Raw genomic sequence first — 26543 nt, forward strand, 5'->3', positions numbered from 1 at the left:
TCCAGACTTCCTGTTCAAACTACCTCACTGTACCAAAAGCACACTGCACCAATGCAGACAGGCTTTGTAGTCCAGCCTAACTTAGGGAACTCAGATGAAATGGAGACCTGTTTCATTTCCTTGTCTTTACCCAGTAACTGTTTAATGTAAAATTCATTTAAAAGTCCATGCATTTTCAAACCAAAAGCTCCAAAGATACAGAGATTTTACACTCTTCCTTAGTGATTGCAAACCCTTTGTGCCCGCACAGAAACTTTATCCCTTGTTCTCTGATGCTTACCTTTCATGTGTTTAATGATGAGGAATTTAAATATTTGCTTTGCACAGCTAGTCTTTATTATTGCTGTTAATGTCAATATTTTATTTTCTCTTCCATAGCAGTGCCAAAAAACTTGAAAAAAAATTGTTTTACCCTGCTAATTATTTCTATTTTTCTGGCCTTAATATTTACAGTTGCTTTAAGCTTGTGAGAGCTTCCTATGCTCAAAATTTTTAAACTGAAAGCTTTTAGTCTTTCATTAGTAGAAATAATGCAATGATAGTGATGCTCAAAGAGACTCAAACCAGTAGAAGTGATCTTTCTTATTTCTATCTCATCTGTTTCAACATACAACAAAAGTTTTTAAAATGTTTTTCTCAATTCCCAAAGACCCAGCAGGCCAGAAAATTTTATACAGATAGCCTTTCCATGGTATTGTTATTCAATCCCTACCATCATAGAAACTAAGGATTCATTGTTTTGCAGAAAATGGTATTAGGGTTATATTCTAGATTTTAACAGGACTGTCTTGATCTCTGCTATAAAATATTTGTTATTTGATTTCAAATAAAGATAAGTGTTTTCACCCAATTACAGTCAGAGTAATATTTAAGGCTGTGTTAATCACTGGAGCAAACTTAATTTTGGCTTTTTAAAGAAGCTGACTGAAAGTCCTCTGAAGCTAATTTAAACCTTCCCTTTTTGTTTATTACTTAGAATCAAATTTTGGGAGTAATTTAAGATACTGGCACAGTTTTTCACAGCCTGTAGTATTGGACTTCCATCTATAGTGATCACCATTGTTAACTCTTCAGAATTTCAGCTATTTTTTTTATTACCACACACCTTTCTTGCTAATTAATTGAAAATTAGTATCAATCAGAAGGGACCTGTTCCTTGAACACAGCTTTGCATCTGCATATTTATCTATTTCTAGGTAGAATTATCAAGATGTTCTGTAACCTTCAGAGATAAAAGGTGCTTTTGAATTCAAGTTACATTTAAATGACTGGAGATACTGATCAATAGTGAAGTGGTTAACCCTGTAAAAAACTTCATACAAAAAGAATCAGGAAGTCCATCCTACCTGCTATTCCATGAAATCATATTAATTGAAAATAGTTTAAATTGTAAGTCATCATGCCTTCCTAAACACTTCTATGGTATTACTAGTGAGAAAAATTGACATAATAAGGTCTTTGATTTACTGCAGGTTGCTACAAAGCAATAATCCCCAGTGAGAAGACTTTATTATACAACCATTGAAATGCAATTTTGTATGCATGAAAAAGAAAGTCTTAAATTAGTGGAATGTGCACAAACATCATTTAGAAAAGTATATGAAGCTTGCAGAATGCAGGCTTTGGAACACATAAAAAGCAGGGATTGTCTAGCACATCAGAAAACTTCATGTTCAAGTATATGGCATAGGAATAAACTAGTGGAAATGTCCAGGAATGCTTTCCTCTTCTAATGCTTGCTCTCTCTCTTGCTCTTTGCTTTTAATATATATTTTCCCTTTTATTTCAGTTTACAAGAATTTTTTTTATAATGGTTGCAGCTGTAAACTTGATTTTTATCATGATTTCATAGCTTTTAAATAATCTACTGTGCCAAAGCAGTAGGAGTATGCTCATATTTCAACCTTTAAAAGAGAACTCATATAAATTTTAAACCAAAATTCTCCAGCCATCTGTTTGTACAAACCACATTATTATTTCACTGCCTGTATAGTACTGCTCTCTGCATTAGAAATACATTTTATTCCATTTTCTTATTTTTGAGCCCTCTATTGCATTTTTCTCTGTATTTCATTCATGTGGAACAGCTATGTTATTATGTGGCACAAGCTGTGACAATTCCATAACTTTGCCAGTTATGTGGGCACACCACATAGTACTATTGTGGGATTGCAGCAGTATTTTGTGGACAGAACTGCTTAGTGTAAATAACATACAATCTACCTATATGCACATATGCTTACCAGTAATTACATAACATGCAATTTAGATAACATTATTAAATTATGATTTGCTCAAATTACTGCTTTAGACTCCACCTAACAAATAACTATTGGTGCTGCCACAATCAAACCCTACAACAGTCATTTGCTTCATGATTTCAGCCTTTTAAATTTTAGAAGAACCTAAGAATTTGACACACTTGCCAGAGAAAAATATTTGACAAAGTTTGCTTTAAACAAAACAGAAATAGTAACATGTAAGTCTTAAAGGCATTTTTTTCAAAGGTGAATTTTATGAGAGTTTATGGAATCATTTCCAAAACATGCAAATTGCTGTGAAGCTGAAGAAGGAAGAAGCTAGAAAGCAGCTCAGAGAACAAAATGAGGCATATGACACATCATCTAACTAGGAAATAGTTTTTATGCAATATTTTACATCATGTATATGAGTATAAAACACTAATTCTGCCTAGATACTAAATATTTGCCCTTTTTTTTTAAATTGTACAAAATTTTATCAATAAGAACATAGGTAATTTGGCATTAAAATGTAAAGACTATATATATAGAAATGGAGTGAATATATATTGGCCTGTAGGCAACACAACTGCTTGCTATTAAAGGAATTTTTGGGTATCTCTGACACAACCTTTCTATTTTGTAAATTTTCAAATTGTTAAATTGCTCATATTTCCCCAGCTAACATGACTACCTGTTTCAATAAATCAAATTTTTTAAAACACTGTGAAAGAAGTCAATCATGAAAAGAACAGAGGGCTATTTAAGATCTAAAAAAATATTAGCAAGAAATTGTAGGAATAAGTATGACTTCATGCAATGTTTTCAATAATGTCACCATATCAATATGCAATTTCAACTTACTATATTTCAACAAATGACATTGAAGGAATGTTCGAATTATTTAGATATGTTATATACAGGATTTGAGAGTATTTAAAGTTGTTCAATTGACAAGAATACACATTTTCAGTAAAAAATGTAGCTGGTACTGAACCATATTTTATTTTTTTCAACTTTTTTTGAAAATTAAGGATTAGAAGCTTTGAAAAGTGCACAGTAGCATTTGCTGTCAAAAACAAACTCAGTGTCAGATCATGAAGCTAGAACCCAATGCACCTACATGGGGTTTTGTGCTAAAATATTTTCTTCTGATCTCCACCATGGCATGACTTGACTGCCAAACAGAGAGAACACTACAGAATTATATTAATCAAAAAAACTCGTGTTTTTACACCAGGTATGGATTGGAAATACCTGAATTCTGCAAAATCCAACAAAGAAACAGGTTCTTACCACAAGTTGTACTTGTCTGTTGTCACAGACTGCAGGATCTAGCTCAGGCAAAAAACGACAGCTGGGAAAACGTAGAATAGAAATCTCAGTAACTCCCACTCTACTGGGCTCACTAATATACCTGGACAGAATCTTTTCAGGAAACAATCCTCCTTAATTATTAAAAATAATTCCATAATTAAGATGTATCATAGAAATTAATATTAACTGACAAAATATTAGAGCAATTGCTATTAATTTTTTGTAGTAGATTTAAAAAATAATTAACAATTGTTTATTCACATGATAGAATATTAAGTTAAACTGTTCTAATGAGCATGACTTTTTGTATGTGTTGACATAAATTGTAGAGAAACCAGTTTTCATATTGCTTTTTATAGGAATAAAATTTTTTTCAGTTGAATAAATATATCAGCTGTCCTAAATTGTCTACCAATGAAGTTTGAATGGAGATCAGTTGGACTTTTGGCACATTAAAAAATGATATCATAATCCTTTTAAAAGTCAGTACAAATTCTAGGGCATAGCATACACCTGCAGAGGAAGCACAAGAGAATTTAAGAAAATTCTTTTATAAATTTTTGTGTCTTCTTACTTTCAAGCATCATTAAATGTTGTATTCCAGTGTTTTCATTCAAATTAAAAGTCATGGACATTATCTTAAACAAACATTTTGAGTATTTATCTATTATGGATCATGACTGAAAGGTAAATATTACTGCAAAGCCAGGTAAATATTACTACAAAGCCAGATAAATATTTCCTAAGGAACATGTTTTCCATATGGTTTCTACAGTCATTGATACAAGCAGGATATGTGGCATGTTTTTCTGCACAAGACAGAACAATTTGCAGCCCATTTAATTATAAATAAGTTTTTAATGAAAATAATGATAAAATTAATATACCAAACCCATTGTTTGCCTGCTGACTCTTTGTTTGGTTTTCTTAGAGATGCTTGGCATTGTGTCTACTAGTGACTTCATTAAGATACTAAAGCCTTATATTGACTTTATGACCAAAATACAGTGTCTTCATGTTAGTTTAGGTAATATGAACATTTTCCTTAATTGTATTGAAATTTTACCGGTTTAATAACCAAAACTGAATATAGAAGGAACATGTTTATAACATTTTAGTTCAGTGTGTATAAAGACGTAAATTCTGGGTTTATGTTTTGAAGACAAAATATAAATACACACTATTTAGTTAAAAAAAGTATTTTTTTACTTCCTTAATTAAATCTAACAATATAGCTAATGTTACATTTGATTTAATTACATAAAACATATCAATAACATTATAAAGTATATGATGAATAAGCACCTTTTTCTACACTCTTTACAGTCTAAAATCCATTGCATTGCTACTGTGAAACTAAATAGTTATTTATGATAAGATTCTGAACATTTTATAATTTCAATTTTAATGTGGAAGAAACATCTATACAATGACTACTAAGCCAGTTCTAAAGGGTGCCATATTTGGGATCTGGAAATATGGTGTACTGTCTGCTAGCTGCAAAGTCATGTTTGTTTTAGAACCATTAACTTGGGTTTCACTTTACAAGACAAATTAAAAAAAAAAAATAAAATCTAATTTAAAGGCAATGACCTCACCACTTCATATTTCTGGAACTGGCTGCTTCATAATCCAAAAGCTGTGTATGAAGCCATTGGTATGTGAAGTCTTCTCTCTGTAAGTTCTCATCTAAAGAAGTATCCAGCAGAGAAATTTTTTTACCTGGGAAGGAAGAGAGATGCCCCTGTCTTTCATCATTATTTTAAAATACATTTTCTTTAAGATTTCCTAGATAAACTTGGAACCCTTGGCTACTTGGAAAAGAAAAAAAGGCAATTACTTCATTTTCATGAGGAGTCCAACTATTTAAAATTTCTTCAGATATATTTAAGAAATACTTTGATATTAGTTTTAATATTATGGTTTGTTTTCTCTTTTGGGATGTAATACCAGCCTTCTGAATAAATTTATTTTATTTGAAAATAAATCTATCCTTTGTTATGAAATAAATATAGAAGTATATGTTATCCATAAATTGCTTGTCACAGCTGCCATGAATGTTACTTATTGTGCTATCTATATAATTAAAAATATACAGTCATTTATACTTACAATTTTACTTAGCAATCTATAACCTTAAAAAAACAAATCACCATCACATGCAAGAGTCAACACATGCAAATCTTATTACTCTTATCTGTCGTTTACTGATATGATCTATTAAGACATTTAAGACATTTTAATAGCAATTTCTGATTTGGATTCCAAACCAATTACATCTACGATATTATTTTTCAAAAATGGATTTTTTGGATCATAAAATACATCTAAAGATAGATAATAAAACAGTGACATTATGGGGTGGGGGGGGAAAAAAGTACAATTCTGGACATCCTTCAGTTTTTGGACCATTCTGCTGAATAACAGACATGGTTAGAAGCATCTGGAAGAGGATGCCAGAATTGGAAGAGTTTGCAGAGGAGCCATCATTATTGCATGGAGACATTAATGGATTAGGATAATTTTTTATTTTCTACTCTCATACATCAACTTTATAGGTTATATTTTTTAGCACCTTCAACTCAGGGCTTTTATGAGACATTTGAGAACTTTTTTTCCTTTTTTTGGGTACAAATGTTTTTTTGCTTTTGATGTCACTTCAGATAACACTGAGTTATCATCCTGTTGCTAATTATTTCTTTTATTTTTCTTTCAAAGATTCATTTTTCCTCACTGATAGATGAATATGGCAGTTCCTAGAAAGAAGGTTGTTAGTAAACTGCAGGAACTCTTGAACCAGCAAAGATCACTTAACATTCAAGTCCCTTTGCTTACTATGGATGATTTAACTTTCAGTAACTGCAAAGGGATGGCAGGGGGTGGGGATGGAGATATCAGAAGTGCCATAGTTTTCATTCATGTTTTGACACTACAAACTGAAGTTATAGGATATTCACCAATTCACCTTTTAAGGGGTTTGATACATTACCTGTAGTATTTTTTAAACTTATAATTTACTTTGCATAAACTGCAAAATATGTCTCCTCACTGGCATTTTACCCAGCTTTGCCGTGAGCTTACTGCTTTCAAATTTCAGCTCTAAGATAAAATATCAAAGCTGCTTATTTCATAGTCTGAAATGCAGATGCTTTTTGTTTATTTGTCTTAGCATAGGGAATCTCTCTTCAAACGAAATCCATTCCTTAGGCTGAATGTGTTCAAGGCAAGGTCCTGGTCCAGAGTATAAAGTCATATATGCCTTGCTATTCACTAACAGACTAGAAATTAGGTAGAAGAATTTGTCTCCTTTGGAAGACAGAAAATCTTGGCTGGACAGTCACTGTATCTATGCAAATAAAGGTGCAAGGGCTGACTAAAAAAGTCAAGCAGTGAATTTCCTAATCAGTGCCAAATATTAAAAGACTGATAATTACACTGTTCATCAGCTTCCTTTATTAAAGTGGGAACTATTTATTTTTTTCTAAATTTATGATATTGCCTTCCTGGTTCAGGAGTACAATTACCTAAGCTTTATATTTAGAAGATTTTTAGGTTCCAAGTCCATAACTACACTGGTATCCTTACAGCTCTTCATTCAAAGACAGATGCTGATTTATAACAAGAGTAAGACACATTGTGAGCAACTTCATAAGAGCTTCGTTTCATCTGGAGATTAAGCCTTCCATGTATGTTCTCCAATGAGGAATAATCTCCCAAGAAAAAATATTTTTTTTCTTATCTGTATTTACAGAAAAGTTGTCCCAATGTTACCATCTTTCTAATGATAAATATGTTTTGCAATTAAAATGATTTGTATAATTTATGCATTCACTAAAGTGTTTTTATCTTTTCCTCTATTAAAAGGGAAATCAATATAGGGGATAGACCAGTATTAGAAGTTCATGCCTCAGTCTCTACGTCAGCGATGGCTGAAAGAAGATGAACATACAATAAGCTATAATAAAGCTTACAAAAATATTAATTCTTTTAACTCGGTAATTAATTTTCCAAAATTCTTTTTAATAATTTTTCTTAGTTTCAGTTTCAATTTTTGATTTATGTTTGGAGCATTACTGGTTTAATTTAATAAACTTTTATTTTAATTTATTCTTATTTTCATGTTGATTATTGAAACATGACTGAAACAAAAATTTCACCAAGATAAAAGTGCAAACAAAAGGGTTTTCTTCCTTAAAATTTTATAAGCGATTACATAGAATATTCCTGTTCATATTAGTGTTAATAGGGATTTTTTTTCTCAAATGGGGAGATGATCTTCAATAATTTGTTTATAATGTTGCAAAAAAACTATTCTATTCTCTTATTTGGAACATACTGATATCCTTTCTTTTTAAAAGTAATATCTAGCTTTTTAATTCTTGCTAAAAAATCTATGTTATGAATTAAAACACTGCATTATCACTTTTCTATTCCACTTATGAACATCATGCACTTAAGAATCTGGTGTACCAGTATAATTAACATGCTTTTGCTGGCAGCTTTCTGAAATAAGGGCCCTATGTTTTTTAAAAACCTGGACCTGATTTTGTAGAAGTATTAACACTCATAGAAGTTCCAAAGAGCTGTAAGCTTTGTCCATCTTTGAAATGGATCAGACCCATAATCTTTAATTGCTAAATGTGGACAAGTCTAAGAATATCAAAGAAAACAGAAATACATCAAAGAAGGCATCAAAACCCAAATTAATTTCAGAGGTATTTAAAGTATCATACCCCTCATTAGATTATCGTTCTGAGACTTCAGTCTTTTTGACCCGTTTTTTTTTCTACATGACACATATGTTAATAATTTAAGATTGGAATTGTCTTACACTTGACATTAATACAGTAATGATTTTTAGGTGTTGCCAAATAATCCACAGAGATACTGTGCACTTAGGACAGATACAATGCAGCAGTCGGGGCCACCTACTGGCAATTTCCTACAAAATTTGAGCATCTAAATAGGGAGAACTTAGAAAAGCCCTAGCCTCTGAAATATCTTTGGAACTGCATGTTATAGGAAAGTATCAAATTCTTTTCTGGGTCACCAAATCCGCATGCAAACCTGTAAGAACCTGAACTTTGGTATCCAGAAAAATGTCATCCTTCAAATCTGTTTGCTGAGTGTGCTCTGAGACAGTACAACTCACGTTCAGCTTAAAAAATGGATGTGAATATTCACTTCAAATTAGACTATCTCTGGGTAATCTGTTACGTGAGCTAAAGGAGAAGGACAAAGAATCCATGGGCTACATCAGGTGAAGTGTCCTAAATTCTACATGGAGCCAGTTTTCTTTCTTTCCTTCAAGATAAACGGATCTTGTGCCCTCAGCTGTAGCTGTCACTGTTAAAAGAGGACTGAAACACAGCCAAGGGAATAGCTAGGCATGTGGAAGCTGGAGATTCAAATCTTATCGTGATAAGGAGTACTTGAAACCCTTGTTCCCCAGTGCTAGGACAAGTGCTGTTAACAAGCCAGCATACAAAAGGAAAGAGAATGGTTACACAACGCCTGCATTCAGGGTGAACTCAAGCTCTGTGCCTGGAAAACACCAACCCTGGGTGTTGTAAATGACAGTTATTCCACTCTTCATCAATTCATATGCAAGAGGATGCTAAAGAACATTCAACACAGTAATTTTTTTTTCCAAATCTATTTGTTGATGGCGGGAAGTTAAAAGTTCTAATTTAATATGTCATACTTCTTAATAAATATATAGAGAAGCTTGCACTGTACTGAACCTTTAAAATCTTGTGTTTAGAAGGTTATTTAAATCACTTCAAATCTTGCTTCACAGGGAGTGCAATACAAATAAAAGACTAAGAAACCTACAGAAACTGTAGAAACCTACAGAAACCTAAGAAACTGTAAGACTACAGTGTGAAAGAAAGGCTTGGAAATTTTTCAGCATTCTAAGTTTTCCTCCCTTGAATAACAAAAAAAATCTGTGACCAGAGTTAATTTTCTCAATATGTATTCTAAAATCAGTGCTCTTAAGATACGAATAAAGCAGCTGAACTTGGGTATAAAATTATTGCCTATGCTATTAATATATTTTTCTTCCCCGTCAGTATTGTGGCATAAATTACAGGTCAGAAAATACATATAATATGAGTGCATATGTATGTTACTATGTGTATGAATGCAGAAAATCTAAAAAAAAAAAAAAAAATTCTTATTAAAAATTAAAATTAACTACCCTGTTTTTATAATTTCTATTCTCATCTATACAGTTATATGTGTGTATTACACATTTATAAATTGCCTTGAAATCTCAAATCTAAAATCCAACTTCATTATCTCATTTTTTCCATGTTACAACAACAACAATAAAGACTTATTTCTGACATAGTCTGTACAATGAACACAGAACAGAAAGTAAGAATTACATGATTTGTTCTTGCTCTTAAGGCAAAAAAGTGAAGCATTTGGAAACAGACAGGAAAAAATTACAAGCCTCACTGCCCTTCAGCCCCAAAACCCATTTGTGTACTAGAATGTAAGAGAAATGAGAGGAATTTCTTTTTTTTCTACGGAGAACTCAAAAGATTTGTCAAAAATACTTTGTAAGGAGTCACTAAATACTGCCATCCATTACATAGCAATCACAACAGACCCCAAATTGTTTTGGAAAAAGAATGGTGTTTAGAGTGGTCTTTAGCATGCTTACAGGTATTCTGTGAATACATTTATAGTAGAAATATATATGTGACTTCCAGACAGCTGGCAGCATCATGTGGCAGAAATTGGTAGAGTTCTTACTACTAATACCAGTCCCAGATAATGTTTATCTACAACCTAGGTCTGGAATTTTCAGATAATGGGGTACATAGATTTCCACCTTAAAATACTTTCTTTTGACATATTAGCTGATTTTTGAAGGTATTTTTTCATCTGAGTGACTATCTGACTATACTGACTTCCATCTCTAGGACCAGAAGGAATGAAATAAAAATACTTATAGTAGTGTCTGAATGAGTTTACAGCTGAATAAAAGATGAAATAGAATTGCATTAAAAGAATACTACCTCAGGTTATGACTGCAAAATTTTTGATGCTTAAAAATGCTTTAATAAATACTTCATCAATTATCAATCAATAAGGAGTTTTGAACATGGGAGTGTTCATCAATGTACAAGAGAATGTCTTTCAAAAATTTAAAAGTAGTTACTGAAAGGAAAAAAAATTATAAGAGAGTTTTTTCCTTAAAACTTGAGCCCTTTTTTCTTTCTACCAGGTATTTTGTATTTTTTCAAACTACAAACCAGGCCTACTATATTACTATTTGATCTCCAAGCCTCCTTTTCTTCTCAAATGTCTTCACCAACTATTTAATGCTATTTCAGCAGTTATCATATTTCAGACTGTGCTTTCTGTTTTCTCTCTTTGATGTCTTATTATTAGATCATGCAAAAACTGCATCCTTTAGTTGAGATTCCTAAACAACTGAAAAAGTACAAATTTCAGCTTCTGAATTCAATAAAAACAGGATTTCATACCTGTACCTTCCCTTTATTTTCTATTTTGCTACTTATTCCTGCCCCTGCAGAATATACCACTACTATTTATCTGTCCCCAGCTTACTGTTTAAACTCAACATTCTCTTTTTCCCACATTGAGGCAAATCTAAGTCTTATTTCATCCTCAATGGCATAATTTTAAAACACATAATTTAAAGTTATTTCTCTCTATTAATCAAAGAACTTCTTCCAGCATCTCCTGATTACTTAACTTCTTCTACTGCAACCCTCTGATCATACAAATACATTGCAAACTACCACTGTACTAAAATGCTCACGTCTCCTACTCTTCTTGGAACATGGTACATTTCCACTTGAATTGCTTCACAAGGTTCATTTTCCTAGCACTGACATCAAGACAACATTAAACACTGTTCCTTCCAATTTGACCAACTCTTGCAACTTTTATGGGCTGTTATCACTTCCTGTACTCCTCCATTTACATTAAATACAATTCCTTATAATTTTCTTTGTAACAAACAGATATTTCCTAGGACATATGACACTTTTCTGCATGGATGTATACACCTAAAAAACTATCTCACCTGCTATGTACAGGAAGTTGCCACACAAGCAACTGTTAATTTCAATTTTTTTTTTCCTAATTTATGACTGTTCAAATATGGAATTGCTTCATGTTTGAAGTTGGTTCTTAAAAAAAAACCAAAAAAACCGAAAACATCCCTGCCAAAACCCAAAATGAACAAACTACAGGGGTGATACTCTATCCACAAGCAGAGAAAGAGAAGAGTTCCTGATGTAAACTACTTCTACCTGCAATCAGCATGCTTCAGATCCAGCCAGGTGTTTGCAGATTCCAAAAAAACAAAAAATACTTTACAGTGCTATACCATATTTTCACTTCATTCTTTTGTATTCTGTAGTCTATACAGGACCTGCTTCAGCCACTCTGCAAATTTCAACAGCACTGCTGAGAAGTGAATCTGGAGTACGGCCAAGAGTTACCAAGAGTTCTTTGGGTAGTCAAGGCTATTGAAGAACCAAAGAAATCAAGAGGAGTAAAATATATTTTGAAATAGTATGTTCAGCATTTCAATGCTTAGTTATCCATCAGTAAATGTAAGGTATAAATAAGATGGAGGTGGATTGACCCTATTTTGTTTATCCTTAGTGCCTACACTCTCAAATTTCAAACCTGCCTACTACACACCCTATCTCTGGTTTTTCTCATAAACTTTGGGATTTACTAAACCCCCTAATGATAGATGTTCTCTACTGAAGAGAGAATTTTTTACTGTTGATGAGAAAAATAAGAGATGCATTACATAAAACCCCATTTTCTACAGAATATTTTGATAGATATTATTTCTATCCATTCCCACTTCTTAAAATGAAATGACAGAAGCAATCAAGAACTTCAATAGAAGTGTTTAGTTGCTCAGTGATGAAACTGTATTTCCAAGCAAGGAGAGATATCAGTTTATATGTAGTCCAAACCAGAGAAATATCTTTCTCTAAATTCAATAAACCAAGTAAAATTATTTAAGACATAAGATCCTCCAAAGGAATTCTCAAAATAACAAGTACAAAGGAACATTTTGTAGGAGTGCAGGAGGTCTAACTACTATGTTGTTCACTATAAAGAGGGCAAAACCTACACAATACAATCAATTTTATTGAGTGTGACAACCATTAAGGTAGGTTTTGTTTGTAGTGAAGAACTTAAAAGTACAAGAAAGTGACTGAAAAATTCAAACCCAACAAAACTTTTGTTAAAAATAAAAATTGGAGCCTTATATGTGACAAGAAGATACATATGTCAAGCATTACAAGCAACAAAAAAAACCATCATTACTCAGGAGCAGCATGAATTTAGTCAGTAAAGATGACTTACATCACATTAATTATTGTCTCATACTTTCTATGAATAATTAAAACACGTAATTTTGCATCACAGCTTCAGAATTTTTATTTTAAAAAAGTCTTTATTATGTTTATTCATAAAAATACACATTTTTTCTAGAAAGTCATCTGAATAATAGAAGAACTTGTTTTAAGAACTCATCAACACTTATGATGTGCCCAAGTACCATGCATATTGGTACTTAATGCAGAGTAACACTGAAAGTGAAATAATGAAATTATTGTACTAATGTCAATACATAGTTTAGTTATGAATGCCTCTGGATTGATTATCCATCCTATCAATATTATAAATATAAATATAAATATAAATATAAATATAAATATAAATATAAATATAAATATAAATATATATATATATATATGTTTTGGTCTATCATATATATATATATATATATATATATATATATATATATATATATATATATATATATATATATATATATATATATATATGATAGACCAAAACATATATTTTTCAATTTAAAAGGTTTTTCTTTTGTTTGAGCAGAACAATTTCTGGCTTAATTTCTGATGTTGACTTGAAATACCTATTGGTATTTGATGACCATACTGTGCAACAATTCTGTGCAACAGCTCTGTCAGCACAATAATGTGTACCAGCAGAACTATTCTCCATTGTCAAATACACACACAAAGTCTACACTGAGTGCAAGGCTGCTGCTTAATTTACTTCATAGCAAAACCAAGAGGTAACACTGAAGATCAGGCCTATCATTATGCCAAACATTGTATAAACAAGACTTGATTTAATGTTCATTGAGTTAAATGGAAAGAAGTCTCAGAGACCTTTTGTTAAGATTCTACATCTAAAATTAGTTAATCCCCAATTGTGTGTAATTCTGATATATTTATATCAAGCTTAAAAACAACCATAAATACTAAACTTATGAGTGTCTATAAATAAATACAGACATAAAAGTACTAATTCTTCTTATTGAGTTATATTTAATTGGTTGATACATCATGGAAGACAATAAACAATGTGAAATTCCAGGGTCTTGTAGATCCATTAAAAAAAATCAACCTTCAATTTGTTAAGAAGGTCAGGCAAAAAAAAGCAAAAGAAAACCACAATTTGCCTATGAGTTGCCCCAGGTTAATTGTCAATACATATGTCTCAAAGAGCTTAGTATTTGTATAGATTTCTTCACACCTGAAAACAAGCAAGAATCAAAACACTGTGCATAATTATAGAGAAATCAACACATATTCAACGGCATCCCCAGGCATGGAACTGACTTAATTATATTGATTTTGGATTAGTTATAGTCACAATGACACAAGTTTTCTATCCATGCAGAGAAGGTTTGAATTATTTACCTACTGAATGAAGAAATCAGTTGAAAAAGGAATAAATTAGCCCTGACTCCTCCTGTTCTTTTACAGAATTTTGTTTAGATCTTTATTGAAATTATTTTTTAGTGGGAAGATGAACACAAACCTCCCAGTTCTATTTCTGAACATAATTAACTCTCCCTAATCTTGAGTTTAAACAGTTTATGCTAATTGTAGGTGTATTTAAATTAGTTTCTTTTTCCTAAACTTTTCATCTCAACAACTCTCCTACTCACTGACTTACAATATTTATTGCTAAAAACATCCATACAAAATTTGTTTGAAAAGGAGAAAACAACCTAAATACCATGATGATTCCAAATAGGTGAAGTTGCCTCATATGCATTCTGTTTATGTTTGCAACAGCTTTTAAGACAGCCATAACTAATTAATTTAAAAGTCTAATTTGTTTTACCAGTTGTCTAACAACAGGTTAAAACAGTTGTTCACTTGTAACTTTGCTTGTTTGCAGCTATGACCTAATCTCCTGCCAATAGTACAGGAATTTACAGAGCATTAAGGTCTGATCTAGAGAGGAGTGAAATCCCATAAATTTCAATTAGTTAGGCAAACTCTCACTTAAGATTAAGGAAATTCAGTAGCTAATCTTACATTATTTACTCCAGAAGAAGGAAACAGATGACTATTCTGTGATTTTTAAAAACTTAGAGACTAAATTGAGTAAAATTGCATAATCTTACGTGAGAATTTATCTACAAAAAAAAAAAAAAAAAAACCCAAAAAAAAAACAAAAAAGAAAAAAGAAAAAAAAAAAGAAAAAAGAGAAAAAAGAAAAAAGAAAAAAAAAAAGAAAAAAGAGAAAAAAAAAGAAAAAAAAAAAAAAAACCTGGCCAAACCGAGATTTTACTTGATTTTACTTGATTTTACTTCACTGTAAACTGTCATGAAGAAGGAATAGAATTTCTTAGCCAAGTTTGACTGCAACAAGAAAATACCCACTTTCTGCCTTATATAGAACTTGTTTTAAAAGGAAGATCCTAATATAGCTTTCATATAAAATAAATAATTTTAAGAAAAATTAATCTGATTGAAAAGGCTAACAGGATTCTTTAAAGCACTTGAAGAAAAAAAGTATTAAATGGCAATATTTACAGAAAAATGTTAATGTAACTACAAAAGTATGCCCAAAGCATTATTTTGTTCAGCAAGATTTTTCTGCTCTTCTCAAACAATAATTTTTTTAGAAGCACTAAGTTATGGGTGCTGATACAGAGACTAGAAAAATGGGTATATATCTGCAGTAAGAATATAGAAAATGCATGTAAGTAAATACAGAAACTTGTCTGTAGCTTGTACCACAGTTCTTGAGACTTTCTTTCAATCTTTAAACTTCTCCATATTCTGGTTCAGTAAATGCATCAAGGAGTGCTAAAATTGGAGAAATATCTGAATAGCATCATCACCCTCAAGACATCCAGGTCTCAGAACAGACTCTTCTTCAGCATTCTGGCTAGAAAAGGAGGAAAACAGGAAAAAAGAATGCAATGATGTAGCAAAATAGTCACTAAACCCAACATAACTTATTTTCAATTGCATTTAAATTGTCTTACTCACCTTATCCTGGATTCCAAACAGATTCTTCAGCTTTCACCTGACTGGCCCTGGGTCACTACACCTTACAGTGCTCTGGGTGCTCATCAATACTGTCTTGTGTGACTGTACAAATTACACAATGAGAAAAAGGGATTGCCCCTAATATTTCTATAATGAACAAATATACTGTATGGGAAGTCACAAAAATATACAAGACTCTCATAGGGGAAATAAAATTTGGAAGCAAGAAATCAGTATGATGCATGGATAGCACACATGCTTAGTAATTTAGTGAAAGAGTACTATCTGTACAAAGGTAAAAAACCCAGAACTCCCAAGCAGCCACAAATGTGAAAGAAACAACTTCTAAAATTTATTCCAAGAAAGATTTTATAAACATTTGCATTTGCAATAAATGAAAGAGGTTAGAAAGAGAATTTCCAATGCAGTGCACACAACTCACATGGTATGATGACAGCCTATGCAGTGTTTTAGCATATGTAGACCAGACTACAAGTAGAGTCTGACAAAACTTAAGAAAGCAGACCTGGCTAAGAGTCAGGAGTCACGCTTATTAAATGGAACTCTCAGGGGTATCATGCAATCAGAGGTCACAATCGAGGCAACAGAAGCAATGTCACGATATCAGAGAAAGGGCCAATTCAGACCTGCTCCCCGACAGGCAGTGAGGTCACGGCTTGCGGCAAATAACTGTATTAAAAGGGAATATTCTCTGCACACTTTTAGAACTGTCATCTGAACAAACAAAGCCAGGTCATTGGTAGGTTAAATCAGAACTTTCAGGCTCACCGGCACATAGCTTCCTTTCTTTTTACATTTGCTGCTAATTTCTCAATTATAAAATATACATCAGGTATTAAAGCAAACACTCAGAAAATTTAACTTAAAAATACATGGTGGAGTTTAAATTCCTCCTTTTTAAAAGTCAAATTCCATCTCTCACAGGAGATATCACTGGTCTCTTCATAAAGTGAAAACTGCTGAGCTTGCTTCTTATCAGAAAACAAAAAGCATGCACGTGTTTTAGGGAAATGTCTTTCCACAGTCAGGGTCTTAGTAAGCCTGGTACTCAATGAGCATTTAGAAACCATTAAAAAAGTAGTTATTCATAATGTACTGTGAAAGTGAAGCTCTTTTGTCTGGGTACTTGGATTTCTTTATCCTATTGTCTGGGCTAGGTTATCTACAACATTCTATAAATGTGCTAATATATGAAGTTACAACGATGTTGGATTGGGAAACTGACAATAAACCTGCAAAGAGAGAACAATTCTAGAATGTCATGTGAACGAAATAGTATTCAAAAATACTGTCTTGAAATGCAGCCATTCTTACCAATATGACAGAAAATATATAACTGCAAAATTCAGTATTTCTACCTTTTTCATACTCACATGCCAGGTAAAATATCTGCAGTGCACACATCAAACTAGCATAAACCTACAAATTTCCAGAAACTGCTAACATGTTTTGATAAGAATTGAACTGCAAAGTTAAGAAATAGGAAAATTTACATTACATAAACAACACACCATAAAAGCTACATAGTTATCATTGCATGATTGTACATTCTCATTAAAATACTTGAGTTAGTTGGAATTCCTTGTAAAATTATGTAGCTCCACCACACATTCAATTCTGTATTACATGAAATAAAAGCTAGAGAAATTTGCTATAAGAGCTAGTACTGAGCAGCATAAAATTTTAGATTCCTCTCTTTCAATTTTAGAGTGTTTTTTTGATATTTTGCTTGAAAAATGTATCTGAACATCAACATTATCAGTTAAAAAAACAGAAAGATAATTAAATGTGTGCTTAATATTAAACTTGTGAAAACAGTGTCTTTGGAATGCTGTAGATCTCTGAGCTCATTGATAATAGTAATTCTCCATAATAGTATAGTTCCCATTATAGAATATGAAAAAAAGAAATTTCTATAAAACAAATTTTAATAAATAACATTTTCAAATTAATTAAAAGCTCTGGTGTGAAGGCCTTCTTTCACTTAATCTCTGAAAGTGCTTAGAATAATAAAATTATTAAAATCTATAGCTACAGGAAATATTCCTTTAATTGTGATTTAAAATGTGCCATGGATTCCAACTGAAGCAAGATTTGTACCTATAAAATATTTTTAAGACTATATTATATTCCTTATTCATATCATCATACCAAATGGAAATTCTTTTGCAAGAGGAACACTTGTGCAATGTAACATTCATGGCACTTTTACAGACACAGAGTCTATGGCTTATATTTAAAAACCATTTGCATTGTAATATGATTTTATTTTATTTTGGAAATATATTTTTTTAATATATCTGAATATGCACTCTTAATGACCTCTTCATTAGCAATTGTTTTTTGAAGTGTAAAAAATGTACTGGGTACTGTTCTGTGAAAGCAAAGCAAGTAGACAAACTACCCCAATATTGACCACAGTCCCCAGGCATCCAAACAAGACAGCAACAAATGCAACAATTACTTTTAACAGGACGTGCTAAATACAAGTTTTGTAACACTTTATTTTAAAGGAACTTAACCAAACCTATTCTTCCTTACCCCCTCCAACCAAATCCATTTGGATTTAACTTGTTGCTAAAATTATCTGTCTTTTGCACTCTAAGACCTGGGTCATGACCTTACTTAGGGACAGGAAATAGTTATCAGGTCACTGAATGGTCAAATGAAAAAGGATTTGAAATGCTTCGGTACTCAGGGATCTATTCATCCAAAAAGATTGCCTTATGCAGTATTAAAAGCTGTGGATCTGAATGTGGAATCAACTTGTTTATATTTACACTGGCTGAGATGCAGATATCACACTAAAAAGATTTTGGACATAAGATCAAGAAAAGAAGAAAAAAGGCAAAATTGAAGGAGATGAAAATAAAAATATCTGAACTATTATATCATCTTATTCAACAATGAGAAAAAGTAGTTCTCAACCTGTGATGACATTTTGGGTGAAATCTCTCTCCTACTGAAGTCATCACTGGGTAGTTATTAGCAAAAGAATAATAATATTTTTTTCCTTGTGTGCAGTTCCTTTTAGGTTGATAAAAACCAGTAAACTATTATCAAACAGAATCACACTATTATGAAAGCACAGGTAACCACCTATACATCATACAAAATCCTAGTTTTGGAAGTTTATAGGAACAAACAAACACACTCTCTAGCTTAGAGACCACATCCATATTGATGCACTAATAAAATCCTTATGCCACCACAAATTACAACAGTCTGCAAAATAGCAGAGTCAGGAATAAAGAGAAAGTACACAGGCAGGTGAAATATGTGGTCAGAAACCTTGAAAATATGAACACAGGAACCCTGACGACTAGAACCACAATAAGAATTCATAATATTAGTTGGTATGTATCTATGGCAAGTATCTCCTGTCCAGGAACTTCAGGCAAAAAGGATTTTTTTTTTGGTTTTTTGGATTTTTTTTTTTTTTTTTTGGGGGGGGGATTGTTTTTGTTTTTTTTTTTTTTTTTGTATTTGAATGTGAAAAGAAAGAATATTAATAAAAATTTAGTATTTCTAGACAATTTATAAATACTCAGACATCGAAGTGCACTGCATAAACACACATAAATTATGTTTTACATATTTATTTTTAAACATAATTTCAGGATTGCTTCAATCCGTGAATACTGAAAAAATCCTACGCTGTCATTGACAGACAGGAGGCTAGAAAATTAGGCACAGATTTTATTTTTCAGTTTTATTTTATAATAAGAAACTGGACCAGTGGAAGTGTGTAACCGAAGCTTGAGTGCGTGCACTGTAAGGCCCCTGCAGTCCTTTACAAGTTTTCAGCGCACCGCTGCTGTGAACTGGGTTTGCACTCTGCCAGCAGAGCAGCTCTGACCCATGGAGAGCACTCCTTCAGATCAACACTGCCTCAGGCTTTGCTGCTTTCTCCAAGAAGTCTTACATTTCAGGCATCAAGTTGAATTTCTTCTGGAGATGATTAACCCAAACCCATGACAGATTTTTTCCAAGATATCCAACTCCTTATGTTTATTTTATCCTGGCTCTTTTTGGATGTACTGGACACAAGTAACCTACTCATTTTACATGTTGAAGGGCTGGTGGAGAGCCATTAATTCCTTAAAATGAGAAAATATTTCAATGCAAGAGTTCTGTTGTGTGAGCTCAAACTAAATAATAAGAAACAAAGCCATAGAATTATGATTTTAAAAGATAGACCCCCTTCTGCACTGCAAGTTTCTGTAACACATTTTCATTACATTTCAGGAGAGATCTTACATTCTCTGAAAATGCATTATTTTGTCATTTTTGTCAGTGCTGTATGGATGACAAACTGCTTCCCTAATGTGGCGTACAAATTTAGAGCCTGGGAGATATGTAATAGTTACACTTTACTGTAAACATGGCAATTCAACTTGTAGAATTGCAGCAAGGCCAGATTTCAAATGTGTTTATTAATCCTTTTGGACAACAGATGACAGAGACAAAAGACAACTTATTTTAGAAATGGATGTTTACAAACACTGTGATTCCTGGGAGCTGATGCCATTAATATTTCTCCATTAAAACTAACTAATTTCTAAGAGATGAAAACAACTAAAACAAACTCTCATTATAGTTCAAGGTCTTTTTAAATACTCATAAATTTACAAACAACAAAACATTTAAAGCCCATATAAAGATGAATATTAGCATTCCAGCCTCAGTATCTTCTCTTAACTGTCATGTAGATGTAGTTTGTCAAGCATTCTATTAAATATCACACATAGTTTTTTTAAAATTTATTCATATTTTATAATACAGAAAGTCTAAGAAAATATCTTGATCAAGTGCAACAATATTTTAATGAATTCACAGAATTAACTAATAGTAAACCTTAAATTCCAACTTTCTCACATTTGCACTTTCAATTATCACTAGTAATAATAATCTATAAAAATGTTTTGCAATAACTTTTGCTTGAAATTATAAGGGGTTTCACAATTAGGAACTATTAGAAGGCTAGAAAAGAGATGACTAAGTGCATTCCTTGATATTTATCTTCCAATTGTATGATAAAATCACAAGCTCACTTTACTTCTTATTCTTGAAAAATAAATGTTATTTCTACTGACAATTTCAACAGAAATAAATAAATATTGGCATAATTAAAAGTCACCTGAGAAAGCATAATCTATTAATTATCAAATTTGTATTGCTGAAATCGGTCTTAACACAATACCCATTACATTTTCCTTGGTCACCATGAGCATGAAATGACAGGAAATACAGTGCTGCCAATTAGAACTACAGGTTCCCAAACTACAGCAAACATATCTTGTCAACACAACCCAGGGCACTTTTAATATAGTTAAATTCCCAGGCACAAATCATTATTCCCATTTTTAGGTGAAGTCACATTGCACTGTTTGCACTTTGAAGTGTATGGTATAGATGTGTCACTAACGGATATGGATATGATTAAAAATAAATATACCATATATGCCAATAAATCACCTAACCTTCAAAATCCAATAGAGCACAGTCTATGAAATTCTGTGAAATAAAGTGAATCATATCCAAATAATACTTAGATAGTTTGAATGGATTTTCAGCAGAGCTACTGCATTCTTCCAACTAGCTCTACAGATTGGAATTCAGCTTCCCATTCCACTGAAAAAAATTATTTGGACAACCCACCAAAACCATTGAGGAAACTGGATTAAAGAGGACCCAAAAAGACACACACTGTTTGCAAAGCTTGTAGCAAAAAAATGTGCTTGGCCTTAGGGTTCATTCTTTAGTTTTCAGCTGCTGTACTGGGACAAAGTATTCACACTGTTGGCTAGAAAAGTATCCTTCCTCTATGTAAATGAAATTACAGATCCTGTAATTATGGACCCACAGATGGCAGAGATGCTCTGCTACATGTTCAGCCAGGACTAATTGGAACTTCCCAAGAGGAGTCAAGGATAGATTTTTCCTTCAGTTCCTGATGTACTTTACCCAAAACAGTCAAGACTATTTTACATTAAATTAACAACTGAAATAGCCTCCAGACAAAAAGAGGACAAGCAGTCATAAAGCCTTCTAAAAAATATGCTTTGATGCAAAATAGGAAATTATGACAATTATCTGTGTGCCTTACAAAGTTTCCAAAATTTTGAGATCTTTGAAATGTCACCATCTTCAAACCACAAAAATATTCACTGAACCACAATACTCATTAAAGAAGGCATATTTTGTTTGTCAGCCACCTGACACTAAATGAAACTCAACAACCATGATAGAAACATAACCTTATCTCACCAAAGAAAGCAGTGCACTATATACAGTCCCAGGAAATGTCCAGCCAATCATCAGGAGTACATCAAGTCAGGCTTTCATCTGCTTTCAGGTTTTTGATGAGGGTATAATTTGTTATGAGAAACAGTAAATACATATTTATACTTGCATATTCTATGGCTTACTTTACAACCTACTCAAGTTAACGTCACAATAAAGATTCAAGCATATTTTTATTTAACTAATAGTTTTAATGTATCTATAATACAATGACTGCATGCACTAAATTAATTTTAAAGAAACTGAAACTGCATCTGACAGAAAATGTTATGATCACAAAATGCATGTTGATACTAGTAATTACACCAGAGAGTAATTGTTCATAATTTACTTCCCTTTCAAAATATACAAATAAAAAGTTGTAAGTGCTACATTTATTGAATTATTATACCTAATTATATTCATGTTTATATATTTGTGTGAATACAGACATATGTACTGTATGTAAATATACTGACACACATAGACACATATAAAGTAATGCATTGAATTACGTTGTCATGGTTTGTGCCTTCACATGATGCTTGTATTTTAAATGGTAAGCTTTTCTCTGTGAGAGCAGTATTTCCTCATGTTTTTGGCATGGTGTGTAAATTACAAAGGGATTTATTTCTGACTAGCCTCTGTTTGCTTTGATTCAAATGTGAAATTATGGTGCCCAGTCAAGACTTGCCTAACATCAGTGAGTAAAGCATGATGATTCATCCAAAATTTAATAAAAAATTATTAATAAATTTTGAATATTAATGAAAAAGTAACTCAAGTTTTGTAAATTTTCCTACAACATGCATGTCAACTTAGAGATGTGTGCATTATCCTATGGGATTATAGTTATGCATAATATTTCAAAATTTGTTATCAGCATATTGCATATCAGGTTATCAAAACTTTAGTAGCAGGAAAATAAGAAGGCAAAATATGACAGAATGATAATTTCAGGAAAACAAAAGCATCAGATATTAGCCTCATTTATTTTCATTATTTTTATATCTCTTATGCTTTTATTAGTTTTTGTCTTCTTTGGAATCTTACACACAAAACCACAATGAAGACAAAAGACATTCATCATACATTTTAACTAGATTTCTTCTTAAATATTCATTACCATGATATGTTCCAGTTTGAAAATCTGAAACTGTTCTAATTGTTTCACTTCCTAGGGCATCCCCTTTCAAGAGTAGTGATTCTGTTATTTAACAGATAACACGTGTGTACTTGCTGTTTTGTTGTTGACGTTGACTTCTACCCTCCATTTCCCAATTTAAAGAAATAAAGAAGGAATATATAGAATGTGCTCTTTTTTTTTCTTTTAATTAGTTGTTTATGAAGAAGATGGAGGTTTGGAATTCAAATTTTCTACCCAAGGACTCTACTACAAGTCTGTGAAAGTAAAAGGACTTGAATGGAGGAAGTTTATTTCCATCATGCAAAGGCCAGGTCTGGGTTCTATCGACTTAAAATACAACAACCACAAGATTTATGGATACAGACAGAAAACATTCCACCTTCTTGTTACAGAAAGAACTCCAATGGCAGAACAGAGCCAAAGAGATATATTGCAGGCAAAAGAGGAAGAAACACTTAAAAGGTAAGAGGGGAAATGGGAACAAGAGAAGACATCTCTGATAACACAACTCTGTGAAGTTATTATGCAAGTGCATAGTGTTACTAATTCTAAATTTAGAAACTCCTAGTTCTGTCTGATGATACCTCATATACATATAAACAAATGCTCTGTGTTGCACTCTCTTCCTAATTCACAACCTAGAATTTTCTGGACACAATGTCTGAAGTAGCAATGCCCATGGCAGGACAAATTTATATTCTGGTCAAGCAGAATAATATTGCTTGTCTTCTTGAAGGTTCAGCAGACTGCATGTGAGCAGCCACGAGTGGTGAAAAAAAGTTTCTGCTTATTAGCCTGCTAGAGGAGTAAAATGGTCCTTGAAGTGAAAGATAATTAAGAGCACCACCACCATGCTTGCTTTTTGATATCCAATCTGCCTTGGTACCTTTTCTCCATAAATTCAAAAAGTAACCTCAGTAATATTTAGAATGTGTACATCGGCTTTTCAAAACAAAGGGAAATGTTTTGAGGCAGGAACAAATAAACTGGTGGCTGGAAAGCTAGGCTAAACCTACACTGACTTTAGGGTACTGAACTTGTAATCAGGCTTATCTCTGACATGGTTTTGAACATTCCTACTATTTTTTCTTTTCTTGGACATTCACTTTTTCATAGGCAGCCTGTATATCCTGTTTCCTCAGAATAAGATGCATTCTGACCTATATAAGCATATGCCTCAGAAACATAGATGAGATACTGTGAATGCTCATCCAGGTGCAGTACACACAGACTTTCCATAGTCGAGCTAATTCACACTTGGATCCAAGGCAAATAATAGTGCAAAAATATTTCCTCTTCAGAATTCACCAAGAATTGCTTCCAAACAAATTTGAGCATGGACTCAGGAATGTGAGGCAAATCTAGGCTTCCATACAGCTAAGTTAATTGACTGAATTGCAATTCACTACACTCAGATTTATTTCACACCTGTTTCTGACATGTACTAATTTTTATCCTCATACGGTGAATGCTAATACAGCATAATTTATAATTTTACTTCGTGAAACTGGGAATAGATCAAATAGCATACTACTATGTCTTTGAAAAAGATAAAAAGTTAGGGATGGCCACTTTCTGAGTACACTATTGAGTTGCAGAAGGAATCAAAACAATATAAAAACAATGTCTCTGGAGATGATTGTCTTCTTACAACAAGGACATTTTAAATAGACTTGGCCTTATTTTAATTGTATGGAAACCAAGGAGTGTTTTAGCATGAATTTCAACAGTAAAAGTGCTACATAAGTATTTAAATATTTGTGAAATATTTATGAAAAATAATTTAATATTTACATGCTGAATCTTCTTCCCTTGCCTTCTGTCAAATGGTGGATTTCTGGAGAATATTTGTGAAAGTACTTTCCAAAAAACACATTAAAAATTTTTAGGAATTAATGTCTAGATTTGGAAAAGGTGGCAATTGAATGAAAATTTTGAAGTGATGTTTCATTTACGAAGTTTTATTCCAGTACTTTGCATTTTATATCTCTCTGACATGCTGTGACATTTTTCATTATAAAGATTTAATAATAACATAATAAATAAATAAGTTAGGCTCCATCTCCATACAAATTAAACTCTAGGAGCACCTCCTGCTCTCTGCAATGATTTGAAATTGAAATGTTCCACTGCTGCACTGCTTGAGATACCCAGGAACAGATAAGGTCCTTAAACTTTTGCCTTTTTCTATTTGTGCATATTGTTTTATATTTTGAGTAGGCCTGTTTAAAAGACATTGCAAAATATATAAGTATATATGCATAAAATGAAATACTTGTTCATACCTTCAAAGCAACCAGCACTTATAGGCTGTGTCTTCCCTGGTGGTTTCACAGAGAGATGTTTATTTTCATTGTTTTTGAACAACGCCAGGCGCACAGCTGGGTCTAGATGACAAGAACAAGTTAAAATCAAAGGTCAGACCTGGCTCATTCATTCCTTCAAGCAGTTTTTCACCTTTTAGCCACTTAATAAATGAAAATACCTTTAAAAGTAGGTTTTATATTCACAAAGGATTACACTTTCTAAAATAAACCCATATAAATACACATGCAACTGAGAGTAAAAGTCATTGCTTTGCAGTTTTAACACTGTTGATCTTTCAGCTCATTCATCTCCAAATTAAAAATAAACTCTGAAGCATGTATTTGCAGAAAATATTTCTTAAAAATTTGGATTTTAAGCTTGAAATTAAAGCAGCAATATTAACTGGATACATATCAAGCAGTGTTTCTAAAAGCTTTGGGTCAGAATTATTCAGCAGCCTATATCAAGACATTTACACCTAAAAAATGTTAACAGGAGACAGCTTATTTTTTAAGGCTACACTTGTAGATAATAAGCTAGCCTTCCTCCATCTTCCATCCTAACTGAAATTAAAAAATACCCCAGAAATCTATATGCTGAAGTGTGAAATCTTGATTAATTTCTTAACTGTTACTTCTAAAAGTTTGCAAAGATGTAAAGATGAGCAGATAATGGTATATAAATCTATATAAGACATGTTGATACAAAGACCACACAGGTCAGGAGAGGTGATTTTCAATATGACAATGAGGTGATTGACAATATGAAGGAAGAATTTTTTTGTTTGACACAGGAGGAAAGTAAGAGTTTAAGGGAAATAGTGTGTTAGAAAGAATGTGAAAATTCTGGGCACAATGCAGAATAAACCAGCAATAATGTTAAAAA

The 26543-nt window shown here is 32.3% G+C and overlaps 1 protein-coding gene across 1 annotated transcript in view; it reads right to left on the reverse strand.

Annotated features, from left to right (window-relative positions):
• Positions 1–26543, reverse strand: part of LRRIQ1 (leucine rich repeats and IQ motif containing 1) — a 98872-nt gene that overhangs the window by 12353 nt on the left and 59976 nt on the right. Inside the window, exons 22-24 of the mRNA XM_056515839.1 lie at positions 25637–25738; positions 5156–5279; positions 3537–3597 (exon numbers count right to left, since the gene is read on the reverse strand). Of these exons, the coding sequence (XP_056371814.1) occupies positions 3537–3597; positions 5156–5279; positions 25637–25738 (287 nt within the window). The remainder of the gene's footprint in view (positions 1–3536; positions 3598–5155; positions 5280–25636; positions 25739–26543) is intronic.

Source organism: Oenanthe melanoleuca, chromosome 1A, assembly GCF_029582105.1.
Source record: "Oenanthe melanoleuca isolate GR-GAL-2019-014 chromosome 1A, OMel1.0, whole genome shotgun sequence".
NCBI classification, from domain to species: Eukaryota; Metazoa; Chordata; class Aves; order Passeriformes; family Muscicapidae; genus Oenanthe; species Oenanthe melanoleuca.